Source organism: Callionymus lyra, chromosome 1 (genome assembly GCF_982586985.1).
Source record: "Callionymus lyra chromosome 1, fCalLyr1.hap1.1, whole genome shotgun sequence".
Lineage (NCBI taxonomy): Eukaryota > Metazoa > Chordata > Actinopteri > Syngnathiformes > Callionymidae > Callionymus > Callionymus lyra.
Window position 1 is genome coordinate 10,572,983 of NC_141818.1, and position 18,916 is coordinate 10,591,898.

At 40.3% G+C, this 18,916-nt stretch overlaps 1 protein-coding gene across 1 annotated transcript; it reads left to right on the forward strand.

Moving 5' to 3' along the window:
- The first annotated feature begins 13,142 nt into the window (after positions 1–13,142).
- Positions 13,143–18,513, forward strand: LOC148087911 (eosinophil peroxidase-like). The gene is made up of 14 exons (XM_087812762.1): positions 13,143–13,202; positions 13,505–13,601; positions 14,016–14,103; positions 14,182–14,357; positions 14,486–14,618; positions 15,601–15,730; positions 15,827–16,033; positions 16,175–16,532; positions 16,614–16,774; positions 16,849–17,107; positions 17,176–17,346; positions 17,643–17,880; positions 17,957–18,156; positions 18,229–18,513. The coding sequence occupies exons 1-14, from the start codon at positions 13,143–13,145 to the stop codon at positions 18,234–18,236; spliced, it is 2,286 nt and encodes a 761-aa protein (XP_087668888.1). The 3' UTR covers positions 18,237–18,513.
- The last annotated feature ends 403 nt before the right edge of the window (positions 18,514–18,916 follow it).

Consider the following 18,916-nt stretch of genomic DNA (forward strand, 5'->3'; position numbering starts at 1 on the left):
ATGTGGCCAGACAGACAGGAACGTCTGGATGTGCCAGAATGATTTACCTGTATATGTTGAGTAACAATATGTCCTGTTTTATTGTTCACATTTGTGCACAGCTCCGTCAAAAGGGTGATTTTTTTTATGTTTGTTCTAAATAAGTGACTGAAGTGTATTTTTCTTTGGCACAATGCTGTAGAATTGCAAAGAGCACATTACAGTAAAAATGTGAAACATCAGAAAATCAGAATCAGAAAACCTTTATTAGTCCCGCGAGGGGAAATTCGGTTTTAACAGCAGCAAGAGAAATAAAAACACCCAGAAATAAAAACGAGAAAGAAAATCTAAATGGAATAAAAGATAAATCTGCGCTATATAATATTTACACAATCATATTTACATAAATAACAAGAGGTGCAGTTAAATAGTTATCTGGAAACATATGTATTCTGTGTCTTGTACTCACTTACTCCCCTAACTACAGCAATGTGTAACTTTGCTGTAGTTTTCAAATGGCTGTACAAGTAGTGTATAGTGCTGTCTGGAGCATTTTCAGGTAGTGTCACCGGGTTCTGACCTTTTTTTTGCCATTGGAAAAGAGAGAATAAACTGTCCTAATGAAAAACATGACAAAGCCATTTGACTATCTTGTTCATAAACAATGGTGTCAAGACTTCTCATTGTGATGACACTGATAGTTTCATTTACATGAATACTTGCTTTTGAGAAATACATTATCCATTTTGATCGAGTGACGTACCTTTGCAGGTTATCCACTAGGTTTTGCAGTTCGCACTATTTTTTTTGTTGAGAAATAGACTAACTGCTGTGCAAATGTTAATAGTGATGTGAGAAAAACACAAAAGCGACTGAGAAAAACTGTAAAATGACAGAAGTCGGACTCGAAGCGGCGAAACTTTCATGTCCTCAAACTTTCTCCAGCGTCCCAAAGTCCCCTTAAGAACCGGGCGTGCCTGCGATGCTTTGTCGGCGTGTTGAGCTATGTAAAAGTAACGTCATGGTAAAATGTTTATTGTCTCAAAGCAAGAACATCATTTAAATTGACATGTGAGGAATTCATTTTGATGAGGACTTAATGTTATCAGCCAAGTACCTATTGAGGTGAAATGTGCCTCGTTATTCTTGTATGCTAAATACAGGAAATAAATGGCAGTGGAAGGACTCCAGCTATAATCAATCCTGTTCCTGCAATGTCAGTAAAAGTCTCTTGAGATTAATTATTAATCATATACTCAAACATTACTAAAAGGGAATTCTGCATTGTTTTGATACGGACACAACTATATCCAGATGTGTCAACAAAGAGATAAAGTAGACTGTGGAATCAATAGACAAGTCTGCAGAGAAGCAGGCATACAGACGTGCCAATAGAGATGTAGGGAGACTGTGGCATCTCTGGATGTGTTAATAAAGATGTAGGGAGTCTGTGGCATCTTTGGATGTGTCCAAAAGAATATAAGGATACTGTGGCATCTCCGACTGTGTTAATGAAGATGTAGGGAGACTGTGGCATCTCCAGATGTGTCCAAAAGAATATAAGGATACTGTGGCATCTCCGACTGTGTTAATGAAGATGTAGGGAGATTGTGGCATCTCCAGATGTGTGAATAAAGATTTAGGGAGATTGTGGCATCTCCAGATATGTGAATAAAGATGTAGGGAGATTGTGGCATCTCCAGATGTGTTAATAAAAATGTAGGAAGTCTGTGTCTTCTCCGGATGTGTCAAAAAGGATGTAGGGAAATTGTGGCATCCCCAGCTGGTTAATAAAAATGTAAGGAGACTGCGGCATCTCCGAATGTGTTAGTAAAGCTATAGGGAGACTGCGGCATCTCCGGATTTATCAATATGGATGTAGGGAGATTGTGGCATCTCCGAATGTGTTTATAAAGATGTAGTGAGACTGTGGCATCCCCAGCTTGTTAATAAATATGTAGGGAGACTGTGGCATCTCCGGATGTTTCCAAAAAGATATAAGGATACTGTGGCGTCTCCTAAACTCTGGTGATTGCTCCTGATGATAAGATTCCAGGGTTGAGTCAGTACTTGGGTGACTTAGGTCAGTCTGTCAAACTGAGCCTGAGAAACCTGGGTGTTGTATTTGATAAAGACATGTCTCTTGTTCGAAACTGCAGAAAACTGACCAGAAACTGTTTCCTTCAACTGAGAAAAATCTCTAAATTTAGGAAAATGTTGTCGGAACATGATCTGGAGCTTGTAATCCATGCGTTTGTTTCTTCTCATCTGGACTATTGTAACAGTTTGTTTTCATGTCTTAACAAGAAGGAGCTGTCTCGTCTGCAGTTGATTCAGAACTCTGCAGCGAGAATTCTGACCCGCTCAAGTAGGAGAACTCACATTTCTCCGATCCTTAAAACTCTTCACTGGCTTGCAGTTTCTTTCAGGATCAACTTTAAAATTCTGGTTCTTACTTTCAGATCTATTAATGGTCAGACTCCTCCTTACATCACTGATCTGATCCAGCCTTACACCCCAGCTCGGGCTCTAAGGTCTGTGGATCAGAATCTACTTATGGTTCCGCACACGGCTCAGGACCAGAGGAGAGAAATCTTTTCAGGCTGTTGCACCTAAGCTTTGGAACGATCTTCCTCTCTCTTTGCGCTTGATGGAGTCTACTGACTCCTTTAAGAAACATCTTAAGACGTTTCTATTTGTTCAGGCTTTTCCTTGAATTTCTCGAACTCCTGTGTTGTTCTCAGTATTATCTTGATCTTTAAAGTATGTACTTTTTTGAGTATTGTTTTGATTGTCTAAGCGCTTTGTGACCCTGGTCTCGAAAAGCGCTATACAAATAAATATTATTTACTTACTTACTTACTAATGTGTTAATAGAATGTAGGGAGATTGTGCCATCATCGGACGTGACAAAAAAAAAAAATGTAAAAAAAGATGTAGGGAGATTGTGGCAGCTCAAGATGTGTTAATAAAGATGTAGGAAGCCTGTGGCATCTACAGATGTGTAAAAAAAGATGTAGGGAGATTGTGGCATAATCCAAATGTATTAGTAAAGATATAGGGAGACTGCGGCATCTCAAGATGTATCAATAAGGATGTAGGGAGATTGTGGCATCTTGAATGTGTTCATAAATATGAAGGTAGGCTGTGGTATCTCCGGATGTGTCAATAAATATGTAGGTAGACCACAAAGAGGTGCAGGGGGAGTTAAACATCCCTAGATCTGTCAATGAAGATATAAAGCAAACAGTGGACACAATAGACAAGTCACCAGAGAAGCAGAGATACTCTAGCAACTCCAGATCTGTCACTAAAGATGTAGGGAGATAGTGGCATCTCCTAATTGTACTTGTATTCATGTTTAATAGGTTATTTTCCAATGTTTGATGTTGCACATTGTATCAAAACAATAAGTTGACCTCCTCCACTAATAATGGCATTAATAAAGAATTCTGATGTGTCAATAAAGGTGTAGGAAGACTGTGGCATCTCTGATTGAGTCAATTAATATGGATGGAAAATGGAGCATTGTGCAACCACAAGATCAACACTGCCAACAACAACATGTTGTAATCCAAGGTAACCTTTGTTAATGGCATGCAATGTTCCAGTAAATGCCACACCCAAATACGGTCCTTGGGATTGTCACATGAGTTTGACAGCAATCAAACATTTGCTCTTTATTTTTTTTATTTTCACCTTAAAACAAGGCAAAATTACATGAACAAACTACTAAATGATTAATACTCTATAACACACTCATTCATCAATACTCTTACTTGTTGTAATTATAGACATTTTCATAATGGAGGTTAGAGGTCAGAGGTTAGAAAGGGATAATGCATTTAACAGCCTGGTATGAAAGGATTGTCTTGATATTTACATGCAGGTCAAATAATCCTCCACTGTTTCCCTCGTCTTCTCTGCTGTGTGAAAGCTGATCCCTCTATCAATGAAATCATCTTTCCTTGTACATTCAGGGAAGAAGGGAGACTCCTCATGCAAAATATTTCAGCCACTTCGGCCTGTGAGCGTGTGTGAGATTGTGAATGTAGATTAAAAAAAAACAAAAACAAGAGAGTTGCGTCACTAACTTAAAATTTCCTGTCAAGCCTTAAATTCATCCAGCATTATGGGGCTTTGTTATGAGAGGTACCGGCGTATCACAAGGCCCAAATCACCTAACATTCTTGTGTTTTGGAAAAAGAAACCAGAGCGCTAAGTAGTGCTAGCTTGAATATTAACTGGGAATTCAACAGCATAAACATGGCTGATGCTGAGCAGCAACAGTAGCAAAACGTATGCTTTGGCCTCTTAGGCGCCACAAGTCATTGATTGACAGCTCCTGGTTAATGAAAATAAGTTCCATGTATACTTTTAATTTCTTATTCTAATTGGTTAAGTATCCAACAGACATTTAAACGTATAGAACACTGAGAAATTGGAGCATTAAAGGGCAACGAATGTGAAAACACCGACTATCCTGAATCACCCAAATGTTTAAAACGTTGAAGTCTTCCTCTCCAAGATGCAGTAAGTCCCTCATCATGACCCTGTTTTGAACTTATACAATATAAAGTTCTCCCACATCTTAAATCGAGTCCATTGGAGGTGGCATTTCGACAACGATTTAATCTGGATGCACATGAGAAGGTAGTAACGATAATGATCAATCTTGCAGTTGAATGATTTGATCTCCAGCTAAAATTCCAGCTGAAGTAGAGATAAGTAGTTAACAACTGCTCAAGTCATCCGTGTTATCTCTTATTTGGTTTTTATTTTTATCTGGTTAACTTACTGCTCGGAAACTAGCTTAAGTGGAATTTGAGAAAGCTTGGCAAAGAGACGAGGAATGTGCGTGTTATGTTAGACGTGTTTGAGATCACAACCTTTTCCAGAAGTAGAGTCTTCTTTTACGATCACTTGATAAAACTTTGGTGTTTATATTTCAAATAGAGAACGGGGTCGCAAATGTTCACAACTGATCTAACTAATCATTTAAAGATGGACTGGTTGGTTACGCTTCTTTCAAAATGTTGGTTTGGAGAAAATAACTTTACAGTGTTTTTTTAATGACTCTTTTGTAAAACGGATTAATTGTGTTTCGGATAGATCGATGTTCTATTGATCAGTTTTTGGGTTAACTTTGGCCTGGATCAGGCAACCCTTCTTAGGCACTAACTCTCTACTGACACTTGATATGATGATATCCTTTTTTGTAACTGAAACCTATCCTCACTTTCAATTCACCTTTCCTTCTGGACGTTTGTTGATGTTCTGTTTAAGTGGCAATTATCATGTCACTGTCAGACGAAATGTGATGATGCCAACACCAACATGCTATCCTGAGTTTAAAAAAAAGACAAAAAAGAAGAAGAGTGATACTATTACTAGCAACAGTTTACCATTTAATGTGTTAATGTGTTAATAACTGACAGGTTTTTATCAAGTTTTTACAGTACAAAGAGACCTGCCCTGCGCTCATATCTATTATATAAGTGATGTAGACATGTGACAAACATTTAAGAAGAGAAAATAAATCTGGAAACACATTGAATTGTTTAATTCCTGCCAGACATGAGGCTTTTTCTAGTTTTCTGCTAATCAAGGAAGTTCTTTACGATAAGATAAGCAAGAACAATAAAAGCTCGCACAACAAGAAAAAGAAGTGGAGCCAGAGGGGAATGCACGGTTAAAATTGGTTCCAGGCGACAGAGCCTTTAGCAGGAAACATTTTTTCTTTTGTTTTTAATGTTGTTTCAAGTCAAGCACAAAGTTAGGTCACTGGTAACTGCCACCATCCAACAAAAATAACATGTTATGCAGGGTAACAATGTGTTATGTGAGAACATGAACCCCCCCCCACCCCCCCCCCTATACAATGTGATTAACATACATTCTATGCATTCACTCAAAAGCGTTGAATGAAAGATTTATTTTTCTCTCCGTCCAAACTGTCAAATTACATGGTTAGGAGGCACCCAGGCATCCTCAGTCAGTTCCGGGAGGCCAAGGAATGTAGGGGCACCTAAAACAGTTGTTAAGCAACCGTAACAATTCTATAGGCGTTTTAATGAGCATCTTGGGCTCAAAATATGCTCAAGCCGAAGAAGTCAAGAAGACTCCTGATCCGAAATGGTAACAGGCAAGTTATAGCTACAAGTCCAGGCGGAGGCTAAACCATCGATTAAGAGTTGCCTTGGCAAGTGATATGATTCATCCCTTAACCACAGTTCATGTCATGTTCAACATGGACTGCTATCAAGACTGTGGCGACTGGCAATTTGTGAAGTGGCATTGACAACAGTGGGGGGACTCAAGAGGATGAGACACGCCTTTGCAGATGGTATTCAATCAAGTTTGGAGCAAATAAAGAAGGGGGTGAAAAGAGTGGGAGTTAGACAAAGGGCCCGGCGAAGATCCAAAAAAGAAAACATCTCAGTGTTACAGATGACTCTGTGGAAGCAGAACTCCAGCCTCAGTCTGGATTTAATGTTCTGTTTCCACAGAGGGACCACATCCAGTGAGTGTCCATTACGAGTCAGATACACTGCCATTGAACAGTTGATTCAACGCCTCCCACACTAAATATGAAAAGTGTTCTCTGTTTGGCTGCTGAAAGGACACTCGTTTAAAACACTATGTTAAAAACGTGCTAAAAAAGAAGTTACTTGCTATTGCCCAGTGTAAAATCCTCCACTGTAGGTCACTGGTTCTTTTTGTAAATTGGGGTTTGTAAAGTGACCTCCACTGCGGGCCCCAGTCCCCAAGTCTGCTTATCAATGCTGTGGTTGGTCGATGTAAGAGGGTTTTGTGCTTTAAAATCTTTACACAGTTCAAATATATATATATATTTTTTGTGGCCTTGTGTACTGTTTTAAAGTATTTGTCTGTGGTGGTCAGGAGTGGGCTGTTGCCGTCAAGGACCTCAGGGCTCAGGTGCAGGTCCAGGAAGAGGTCCGCTGGGTTTGGCTCCGCCCCGCCGTCGATGTATTGGCGGAGTAAAGTTCTTTCTGGAGCCTTTAGTCTCTTTTTACGCTCGTCCAATGCTCTCCCAGCAAACCTCACAGAGCGTTTCCCCAGTAATGTCCCGGCAGCCCTGGCCCCCTTCTTCACGAGGTAAAAACAAGACTGACTGTGGCACCCAATGAATCCCATCCCAAAATAAATGGATCATTTTTGCCTGTATTGTGTCGAGCAGGCCGGGGGAGGGTTTAAAACAGCGACTTGGTGTCACAGCAGTGACGCGACAAGGTTATTTAAAGTGTTTTCTCTATAAAAGACATTTCTTTTTGTATCCATTTCTATTTTTTTTTCTTCCAGCTCTTCTAATGCACAGTCCTATTTTTTTTTCTTAAAGTCTACATTTTCTAAAAACCCACCCAGGTATTTAAAACCATCGTTCTCCCACGTGAGGTTTTGGGGTAAAACTGGGGGGCCGTGCCGCCATCCATTCAAACACACAGCCTCACTTTTTCCCCTGTTCTCAGCAGGAGACATGGTCGAGAATCTCTCTGATAAAATGGCAAAGTGCGTTAACATCGTGCTGTTTTTTTTACTTAAACTACAACATCATCAGCATTAGACGATAGAACCACATTCCCACAACCCAAACTTACCCATGACTTTCCACAGGTAGCTGTGTTCAAACGCCTTTTCTTGATCTAGTGCGATAAAGCCCATGTCGGTGCCTAATGAACTGGAGACCTCCAAAACATCCTGAATTAGGCAGACGTTGTCTATCATCAACCTGCCGGGAACACAGTAGGTTTGGACCTGGTGGATGATGACCTCCTCCAGGACCAGCTTCCATCTCTTCCAGGTTACTTATCCTGGCTGGGTGGAGCCACATAAATTCAATTTCTCATTGAGTTTCTCTCTGCACCTCTATTTAAGGTAAGGTAAGGCAAGGTAAAGTAAATTGTTTTTTTTTAATAGCCACAGCAAATACAGCAATTTTTGATTAAAAAAACCCCAAAATAAAATAAGAACAAGAACAAAGAGAAATAAAGAGAAAGAACAAGATGATACAATCTAAGTCTAAAGATAAAGATAAAGAACGAAGACAAAAATGATACAAAGACTAACATAGAACAGAACATCCAGATACTTTAACTCCACTCCTGCCCCCGAACTCAGAATTGTACAATTTAATAGCCCGAGGAATGAATGAGTCCTTGAGTCTATTTGTTTTGCACCTGGGTAGGAGCATTCATGCACTCATTCTGCTTCTCTGCTCACTGATGACAGTGTTCAGAGGATGACTGTCATCATCCAGGATGGACAGTAGTTTGTTCAATGATCTCTTCTCAGCAACTGTCACCAGTGAGTCCAGCTTCATTCCAACCACAGAGCCAGTCCTCCAGATCAACCTGTCCAACCTGTTGACACTCCTCTTGGACACATTTCCACCCCAACACACCACAGCATAGAACAGGACACTGGCCACCACAGACTGGTAGAACATGCAGAGGAGCTTCCTGCAGATGTTAAATGATCGAAACCTCCTCAGAAAGTACAGTCTACTCTGAACTTTCTTATAAACATGGTCTGTGTTGCAGGACCAGTCCAGTTTACTGTCCAGCCACACACCGAGGTACTTATAGTTATCAACTGTCTCCACCTCGTCGCCTCTGATGGTCTTTGAGGTGTTCAGCTGCAAGTGGTTCCTCTCACTCCAGTCCACAAAGTCACGTATCAGACTCCTATACTCGTCTTCGCTGTTGTCCCTGATGCATCCAACAATGGCAGTGTCGTCAGCATACTTCTGGACGAGACTCAGCTCTGAGTTGTAGCAGAAGTCTGAAGTGTAGATGGTGAAGAGGAGAGGGGCCAGTACTGTCCCCTGAGGTGCTCCCTTACTGCACACCACAGTGTCAGACGTGATATCCTTCAGCCTGACATACTGTGGTCGATCAGTGAGATAATCTGTAATCCAGGAGACCAGACCAGGGTCCACATGCATCTGTGACAATTTGTGCTGCAGCAGAGTGGGCTGGATAGTGTTGAAGGCACTAGAAAAGTCCAGGAACAGGATCCCCACTGAACCGCTTCCTTTATCCAGGTCGGAGTAGTTCCGATGCAGGAGGTGAAGGATGGCATCTTCCACACCAACTGCTGGCTGGTAGGCAAACTGCAGAGGGTCTTGCGCGTGCTGGACTTGTGGCCTGAGATGTTTGAGGACCAGCCGCTCCAGTGTCTTCATCAGCTGCGAAGTCAGTGCCACCGGACTGTTATCGTTCAGCACACTTGGTCGGATCTTTTTCGGGACTGGAACGATACAGGAAGTCTTCCACAGAGTTGGCACTTTCCCCAGCCGTAGACTGAGGTTGAAGACATGCTGGAGTGGCTCAGCTAGTTCAGCAAAGACATGCTGGAGTGGCTCAGCTAGTTCAGCAAAGACATGCTGGAGTGGCTCAGCTAATTCAGCACATTTGGAGCATAAACGTTGATAAAAACAACAGAAAAATAAATAAAAACAGCTAAAAGGCACTAGCTGGGGATGATGTGCTCAACTCTCAAAGAGTTTGGGGTAAACTCTCTGGAAAATAAAAAGCCCACTCCTGCACTGATGTTTGTGCCGTGACTTAACAGCACTTCCCCTTCCCACTCTCTGGTCCAGTCAGTCTCGTTCATCAATCACTTTGAGTCTCTTGTAGGAATAAACGTTGATGTCTTCGGACCCTCTTTCTTAATTCACGGGACCCGTTTGTATTTAAACTTACCACTTTTAAACCCTCCATATTAAAAAGGAAGAAGTTTAAAACGTTGCTAAAAAAAAACAATAATTTAGTAAAAAGCAAAATAAAATGACCGGCCATTTTTGTCAAATTTGCGTTTTAGTCAGTTTCTTGATTCTATAGATTTCTGGGTCTGTGAATTCTGCTTTGTTTTTATACCTAATTTGTGTGTGTTATGACATTATTTTCATGTGTTTCGTTTCTGTTAAAAATGTTTTGAACAAAGTTGTGGTGTATATCAGAGAGATGTACTACATGACCTGTACTATGGCCCCTCCCCCTGGGACAACCTTTGTCAAAGGGTTTGATGGATGACCTTGATGATTCCACCGTCTATGGCCCCGCCCCCTGCCACAACTGTGACTCAGGAATGTGGACCTTTTTAAGAAATTTAAAGTCCAAACTTTCATAAGTGGTAGTTTGTAGAGTTGTAAAGAAAAATCTTGTTGTAAACATTGTATCCTCGTAGCACAGCCATCTTCGTCCAGGTCTCTACAGAAATCATCAGTACATGAACCTTTGGATTCTTTTTTATATTCTAAAACTCTATCAAATTTGTCATTCATTTATCCCACGCTTTGGACAGTCAAGGTTAGACAAGATGCGCAACTCCCTAAATTCTTATCTTGCAACTGAAGCATTGGGAAACTCGCAGTCATTATCAATGAATGACCTCCAGCTGGTAGAGTTGTTGACTCAGTTTGTTCGCGATCGCTTTGACAGAGGATTCAAATCTGACAGCATATACAGAAGAGGAAAATACTCACCATGTCCGAACAAACACTCGACGTTAAAGGTTTCATAACGGAGACGCCGATCAACATTACGCGAGACGTTGGTTCCGATGCGCCGCGTAAATCTGTGTTTTTTTTCTTCGACGAACACAGGCTCCTCCAACCTAGAAACTACTTTGGTAACAACAACTCCCACTGTTATATCTTCCACCACTTGGAAGCCAGAATTTGACTCCACTGTGTCCAAGTCTGTAGAAACAAATTCAGAGTTACAGGCAGAAGATGGGCTTTATGCAAAGCCAAGTCCAGTATGTTTGAAGCCTGAGCAGGTCATACCTGAAGCAACTTCAACTTCCTTGTCTCCATCAGCAAACAGGCAGAACCTAAGATCCATGAACTCTCTGAAGAACAAAGGGTTTTACATCACTCTCCCCTCCAATGCCAGTTACAAGGTCTTTAAAGATAATATAAGCGATGATTTTCGTGTGGATTTAGCAAAACATATCGAATTGGTTGGAAGATGGGAGGCGGCATTGATGGAAATAACTTATCATTACTCGTGGACTAACATACCCGAAGAAGAAGCTTATTTTTACTGGAGACCTAAACCTCAGAAAACACAGTCGATACTCAAGAAGGAATAGGAAATGCAGGAACACATCAAAGTTGTTGTCAACGATAAAGGCGATAATATTTTTCCAGCTTTTGAAAACGTCCTCAATAACACAACAATCTGATAGGACGCTGGCTATGATTGAAAAGATTGAATTTACGGTTCAGATCGTAAAGAATCCCCGCGGAGGAGCAGGAGTGAAACGAAAACTCTTGATTCAGAAATCCCTGCTAAAAAGAAACAATATCTCATCGTGGTGGGTGAAAGAGCAGATCAACTTTGTTTTGCCATAAGCCTGGCAACATCTGTTAGACCCAAAAGGTTCATATGAAGAGTGCGTCAAACAGGGAAAAGCTCTCCAAAGCACAGCTGTCACGTTTACAGATATCAAACGTTTCTAAGATTGTCAAGCGTAAAAATCCTTGTATTTTACAGAGCTGAATTAAACCAACCTCTCAGTCATTTCGCCACAGATTTCAAAGATAGAGCAAATCCTATGAATCTCTTTTTGCTTCAAGAGCATTATTACGGCATCCTTAACCCTAAAGGGTTCTTAGGATACAGACATTTCTGTAACTTATGCTTCAAAGGTTACAAAAGTGTGGCAGAAGTTGTTACATTTGCATTAAAACAGGATAGACGGCACATTGACGAGATGTTTTAAAATGTAATATCTGTAGTCTTACACTAACATCCTGAGAAGAAGAGCATGAAGTTCTCAATAAACATTCTCAACTTTTACAAGTAGATTTTATTTTTTCTTCTTGTTTCTGTATAAAACTGAAGTACATGACATTAACTCTGTATGTAACTTTTAATGGTTTTCTCAACACGATGATTGAAACATTAAAAATGTTTATCATGGCTATGATTGTAACTGTTTTTTTGGAATTCTAGGTTTTCACATAGTTTATAAATGCTTTATTGTTTTGGGTTTATAGAATAGTGTCAACACAAGTTTCAAGTGCCTGAAAAGTTTTGAGTGAAAAAAAAAAAAATCCTTGTAACTTCGAACATGTAACTTATTTTCATGGATCACCTTCATTTAGAAACAGTAGTTACAAGGACAGGTGACATAAAAAAAAAATCAGTTTTTGACATACATTGTTTAAAGTTAAAGTTAAATTAAAACTATATTGCTTTTGCATGACTTCTGTAAAGTTACCTTAGGTTAACAAATTGATAGTTGAAAATAAAATCTATCCTAAACATTGATAGGATTCATTTTTAATGACTAACTGAGACCAAAAAAGTCATAGTAAGTTTAAAAGTTTAAAATACAAGAAAAAAAATCTACTTGTAAAAGTTGAGAATGTTTATTCCTTTTTTTAATCCCTTGTTGTGTTTCTCTTTAGTCGTTTGTAATTACGAAAGGAGAACAAAGGAGAACTCTTTGAAAGTGAAAAGTGTCTTTGTCAAATATTCTGCAATGAATTTGGATGGTAGTTTCAGAGGGTGAAAATGTCTAGAAGATGCGTGTTGATGGGAAAATGATGAACAAAAATTAACCACAACTTAACGATGACTAGAAGTAGTGTGTGGAAATGTGTGAATGACCCACGTTCCAGCCCGCTCAGCCCCACTCCTCCGCCCCTGGTCCGGATCCAAATACACTGTACTTAAATGACAATAAATCAATATTTTCACAGGAAAAATACATGAAACTTTGATCTCTTATAATTAAAAACCTGCTGAACATGAACATAAAGTCAGATCTTTGTCAACTATTAAGTTGTTTTTTTTATAAGAATTAAAATATATTGTGCTTGATTAACAGTGACATTAATTCACTTTACTTAAATGACAATAAATCAATATTTTCACAGGAAAAATACATGAAACTTTGATCTCTTATAATTAAAAACCTACTGAACATGAAAATAAATAAACATTCTCACGTCTGCAGACTCTGGCCTCAGCACGCAAGTGTCGCTTACAATCTAGAACAGAAGTGTCTCTGGAATATATAACAGTATAACCTGCTCCAGGACCCCGCCGACCTCCACCAGACGACCCGCTAGATCTAGTCTGGCCACAAACAAAACCACAGCACCGTTCATCCGGACTGCTGACCTAATGTTGCCGTGGCCGATCTTCTCCATCACCGCCAGTGCCACCTCCAACACTGCTAGCCCGGTGAACTCACCTGTCAACACCATAGTGACACTAGACAAAAAACACCCTTTAAATAAATAAAAAGGCTTTCAAAACCCTTCGCCAACAGTGACACTACATCATTAATTACACGTTTTATTAAACACCAAACAAAAGAAAACACAGACAAAGGGAGGGTAGGAGACTATTATATCCTGCAGGTATGTTACATGCCAAGCACGTTCACCAGTTGTCAAGACTGATTCACGGAAACAAATAATCACAACAAGAAAAGCAGGTAAAATGTTTAAGTGTCAGGAAATTCCAGACATGTGTATTTAAAGGAGAAAGCAGAGAGTTTTACAGAAGGTTGCCGGCTCATCGCTGAGAAGTCTTTCATCGCTGAGAAGTCTTTCATTGCAGAGAAGTCTTTCATTGCAGGTGATCTTTACCTTTCTCTAACAATGGGATGTTTTTAGATCTGGTTTAAATTATAAAGTAATTAAATGTACAACATCTGACCAATATTCTGGACTTCAGAGATGAGTTGGTGTGTGAGTTTATTGGCTGCTGCTGCCGTCACTATTCTCTGCCTGCAGATTCGGCTGACCTCAGGTGACAAAATTTTTCTCATTCAAACTCTTTTGAAGGATCAAATATCAAAATCTGTCTCTTATGCTGCCATATCGTAATATTTTATTTTAATGACTAGAGGAGCTAGACTCATTGAGTTGGAACAGATTGTTTAGAAACGTTCAATTCAACGTTAACACTAATCCAATATTTAAAAAAAACAATAACAATATTTCTGACTTGAATTGCTTTATATTAATAAGCAATTATTTTCTTTTTTAGCGTCCGGGTTGAGCCGGAATGAGATAGAGAAGTTTGTGTTGGTTGCCAAGACAGGTGTGGACTCTGCCTACAAGTACTCACGGACAGAGTAAGGGATTCTCATAGTCTATTATTGCAACATATGAACGTAACCGACGAAGAAACCCCCCCCCCACACACTCTGCAGGTCGCTGAATCGCGTGAGAAGAAATGAAGCCAGGCCCTCGGATCTCCTGCGTCTGCTCAAGCAGCCGTCGGGTCTGACCAGGACCGCTGTCCGGGCTGCAGACTACATGGACAACACGATCCGACTGATCAAGAAATCCCTGTTTCGGCGTCAGAAGCGCTCCCTGAATGCTACAGGTAACAGTGTCACCCCCTTTTAGGTATTTCAAAAAGTGACAGACATCAGAACACAGCAGAAAAGCCAATGATGTGACCTGAGCGCAAACCTTCAGACACCCAGCTAATGGCGACCCTTTGCTTCTCAGATGGGCTGTCGGAGGAAGAACTGAAGTGCATTTCGGATCTGACAGGTTGCTCTGCCAGGCACCGCGTCCCTGTGTGTGAACTTGTTGCCAATTTGAACACATTTCGAACAGCAAGCAGCGTCTGCAACAACAGGTGAGGACTTTGTGATACTCTTCTCAAACAACATACAACTTCGAGGACTCAAATTAGATCTGGTTTCCTCTACGAGGTTTTTTCATGGCCGATGCCGATTATTAGTAGTAAAGGAGGCCTAAAACCGATATTTGGAGCCGAAATTAATTTGCAGTAAAAGTTAATATATTGGCATACATTTTTTGAGTAATACAACTGGCAACACTTTGTTTAAATGGCTTCAAGCTAGGGCTTCACGAAAATGAGAATATTTTTTTTGTTCACTTAGAATTGAGATCACAATTCTCTTACTATTTTTTTCCCCCAATGTAAATATTTATTGCACTTTATTGAACAAAAAAACAATGAACAGACGTACTATATTCACGGCAAATACTTAAAAAACTTCTGCAAAAACGTGCTAAAAGTGAGGAAAATATATGTATTAGTGACTTTTACTGCACACGCTCTTCAAATATAAATGACTTACTTACATGTTTACACAGTTGCTCTTGTTACTCATTCATATACAAGTACATCCTGTAACTGTCATACACATCAGTATATTTTTATTCATACTATTAGAATTGTGTGATTGTTGAGTGATCACTTGTTGAGGGAGAAAAGGAAGCGGTTGATTTTTATTTATTTTTAATAATCGTCGTCACTTGGAAATGACATCGTGATTTTTTTAACCAATAATTCTGCAGCCCTACTTTAAGTACATTTATTATTAAACATCATAGAGGCATGGGGGCGCTGCTGCATCCGAGCCAAAATACTCGCTTTAAATTGATCTCTTATCGGCTGTCGGATTATCAAAAAGGCCGATGTCGATATGCCTCAAAATGCTGATTATCGGTCTATCCCTAGTTTCCTCCCATGTCAGTGTAGAGTTTTGTTATGAATCATTTTAAAAATTGAAAAAGGTGAATGATGCAACATAGTTTTCTTTGCAAACACAAAATGTTCTGAAAACTTCGCTTTTTCTGTTCCATATAAGAAAAAACCCTCGCTGGGGAGCCTCCAACATTCCACTCGCACGATGGCTGCCTGCAGAGTACCAGGACAAAATGTTTGAGCCTAAAGGCTGGGATGCAGACCTGGAAGTCAATGGCCATCTTCTTCCCTTGGTACTTTGGCCCAGTTTAACGATTCCTCTGAGTATTTTCAAATCATATGATCATTAAATACCAACACATCACCCTTTTTTTCGCTGGACATTACAGGTCAGAGAAGTGTCTAATCGTATCTTGCGAACAACTACTTGTGATTTGAAGAACGACCCACTCTACACCGACATGTTGACCATGTATGGACAGTGGATTGACCACGATCTGTCCCTGACCCCCATGTCCGCCGTCATCCGCTCCTTCAGTCATGGTATGGACTGTGACAAAAGCTGTGAACGCACTGAGCCCTGCTTTCCCATTGCGGTCAGTACGACACGTGACAGTAAAAGATTGAATTGTTTTGTGTTGTGTGCACTGGCTACTGGGAAATCACACACTGGCATCCTGGAAAGGTCCACTTTGGTGACCGTGACAGGGGTTACTAAAGGTTTGTCCTCCTCGCAGATACCAAATCATGACCCTCGCTTTGGAAACTCGGGGAAGTGCATGCCCTTCTTCCGCTCAGCTCCGGCTTGTGGAACCGGTACGACGGGCTATTTCTTTGGCAAAGGAGCTGTTCGGCAGCAGATGAACGCCATTACCTCGTATTTTGATGTTGACCAGGTTTATGGCGCTGATGAATCCAGAGCAACGTCTTTACGGGAACTAACCTCAGATTTAGGACTCCTGAGAGTGAACACTGAATATACCGATGGAAATCGTGATTTTCTGCCTTTTGTTGCCCCGGGGGCTAACATGTGTGCGACAAGGGCCCGCATCACAGGTGATACAAATATCAAAGAGGTTCCCTGCTTCATTGCTGGTAAGTCACTAATGGAACTAAGATAAAAAAAAAATATTTGAACCTGAGACAGTAAATGAATATTGAAATCTGACGATTAAGGTGACAAGCGTGCAAACGAGAACATTGGTCTTGCATCGGTGCACACACTGATGATGCGTGAACACAATCGTCTGGCACGGGCTTTGAAAAAACTCAACTCTCACTGGAGTGGAGAGAGAATCTACCAGGAGACACGGAAGATCATGGGCGGATACTTTCAGGTGAGTGGTGGAGATAAGAGTCACACATTTTTTTAAATTCTTTAAGACTTACTGTATGTTGTATTTTCTCGTAGGTCATTACCTACAGAGACTACTTGCCTCACATTGTTGGTCCTGAATATATGGCCAAGCAGTTGCCTGACTACCCTGGCTATGATGACTCAGTGGATGCCAGCATCTCCAACGTGTTTGCAACTGCTGCTTTTCGATTTGGCCACGTAGCAATCCAGCCTATCCTGTTTCGACTTGATGAGGAATACAAGGATCACCCCACGTATCCTAGCCCTGTGCTGTTCAAAGCCTTGTTTGCCTCCTGGAGGATTGTCTTTGAAGGTACTTTTTTTTTTAAGGAAGGGGTTAACCAACTGAAATGCTAAAAGTACCCATTCATCTTCTTCTAGGTGGTTTGGATCCAATTCTGAGGGGTCTGGTTGGAGGGCAGGCTAAACTCTTTACACAAGACAGCATGATGCCAGATGCTCTCAGAGAGAGAATGTTTGAATTCTCTGCTGGTCTGGCCCTGGATTTAGCAGCCCTTAATATGCAGAGAGGACGAGACCATGGACTTCCAGGTTTTTATACTTTAACATGTTGATTATACATTAAGCATACAGTGACCCCTGATCTATATTTAAACTATCAGAGAAATTATTTTATTCCAATGTGCGGTGGTTGCTACGGCAAAAAGTCAGAGAACAGTAAAGAATTGTTCCCATGTTTATTGCAGTGTGCATTACTTTCACAACCAACAAATGGCTCTCTACACGCCATGCAAAATAACCACAATAATATACCACCAGTGGTGATAATGTTATGGTTATTAGCACTGTACAGAAAGTGGTTTAATTCTGATGTTGATCATTGACAGGATACAACAAGTGGCGCAAATTCTGCGGATTATCAGAACCTAAGAGTATGAAAGAACTGACTGATGTGATGGAGAATTCGGGACTTGCCGATCAGTTGCTAGGTCTGTACGAGACACCAGATAACATTGACGTGTGGCTTGGAGGCATCTCAGAGCCTTTTGTCAAAGGAGGAAGAGTGGGTCCACTGTTCGCCTGCCTTATTGCTACTCAGTTCCAGAAGGTCCGGCAAGGAGATCGGTAATTGAACTACCATCGGCGAAGAGGAGCTCAGAAATTCCAACTGCTGAAAACTTAACAGAATTTCGTTTTTTAGGTTCTGGTGGGAGAGAGACGGAGTCTTTACTGAAAACCAAAGAAAATCCCTGAAAGGAGCATCATTATCCCGCTTCATCTGTGACAATACTGGGATCAATGAGGTGCCAGAGGACCCTTTCCTCTATCGCCCCAGAGGGGCTGGCTATACTAAATGTGAGGATATTCCCTCTTTTGACCTGAATCCGTGGAAAGATGAACGTAAGTTTTCTGATATCATTCAACAATGAAGGTCACATTTCTGTTGCTAATTTCCTTTTTTTTCTTATCAAGTTTCATAATGACTGAGGAAGAACTGAAGCCAATGACATCCAATAAACAAATGATAATTAAAAAAAAAAAATCACAATTTCATATTGTTCTATATCCAGTCCTGCCTATGATGCAATTTAGTACCCTTTATAAATTCCTTGTTGTTGACTTGAAAGTAGTGAAATAATAATGTGACCTTTCTCTTTGAATGTGATACAACGTGCAATAAGATTATGTATATTTGTTTTCCCTTTTGTATGTTTGCAAGAAGTTCCTTTATACATGTTTAAATACACTGTAATAAACAAATTCAATTGTATTGTCTCAATTGTGGCAGTTGGTAACTGGCCAGCAGGGTGGTATTGGCGACTACTGGCTTTCTTGAAGGCTTGGAAAGTCCATAGTTTTCATTCAACAACAGAAATTGAACGACAGGATAATTTCAGTTTTTGCTGCCAAGGTTTCACAGGATACAGATCATTTAATAAAGTTTCCATGTTGTTTTACTTTACCTCATTCAGTTGTAATGACAGCAATTTAGTAGCTATAATCACTGTTTTCATCCCACTTGATAAAAAAAACAAACTCCAACCGGCAAACCATTTATTTTATATCAGAGATTGAAAATAAGCTGAATGAAATAATAATGATATAATAACATCCAACTATAGAACAGTCATTGTGTTCAAGCACTCTATAATTTTTATTT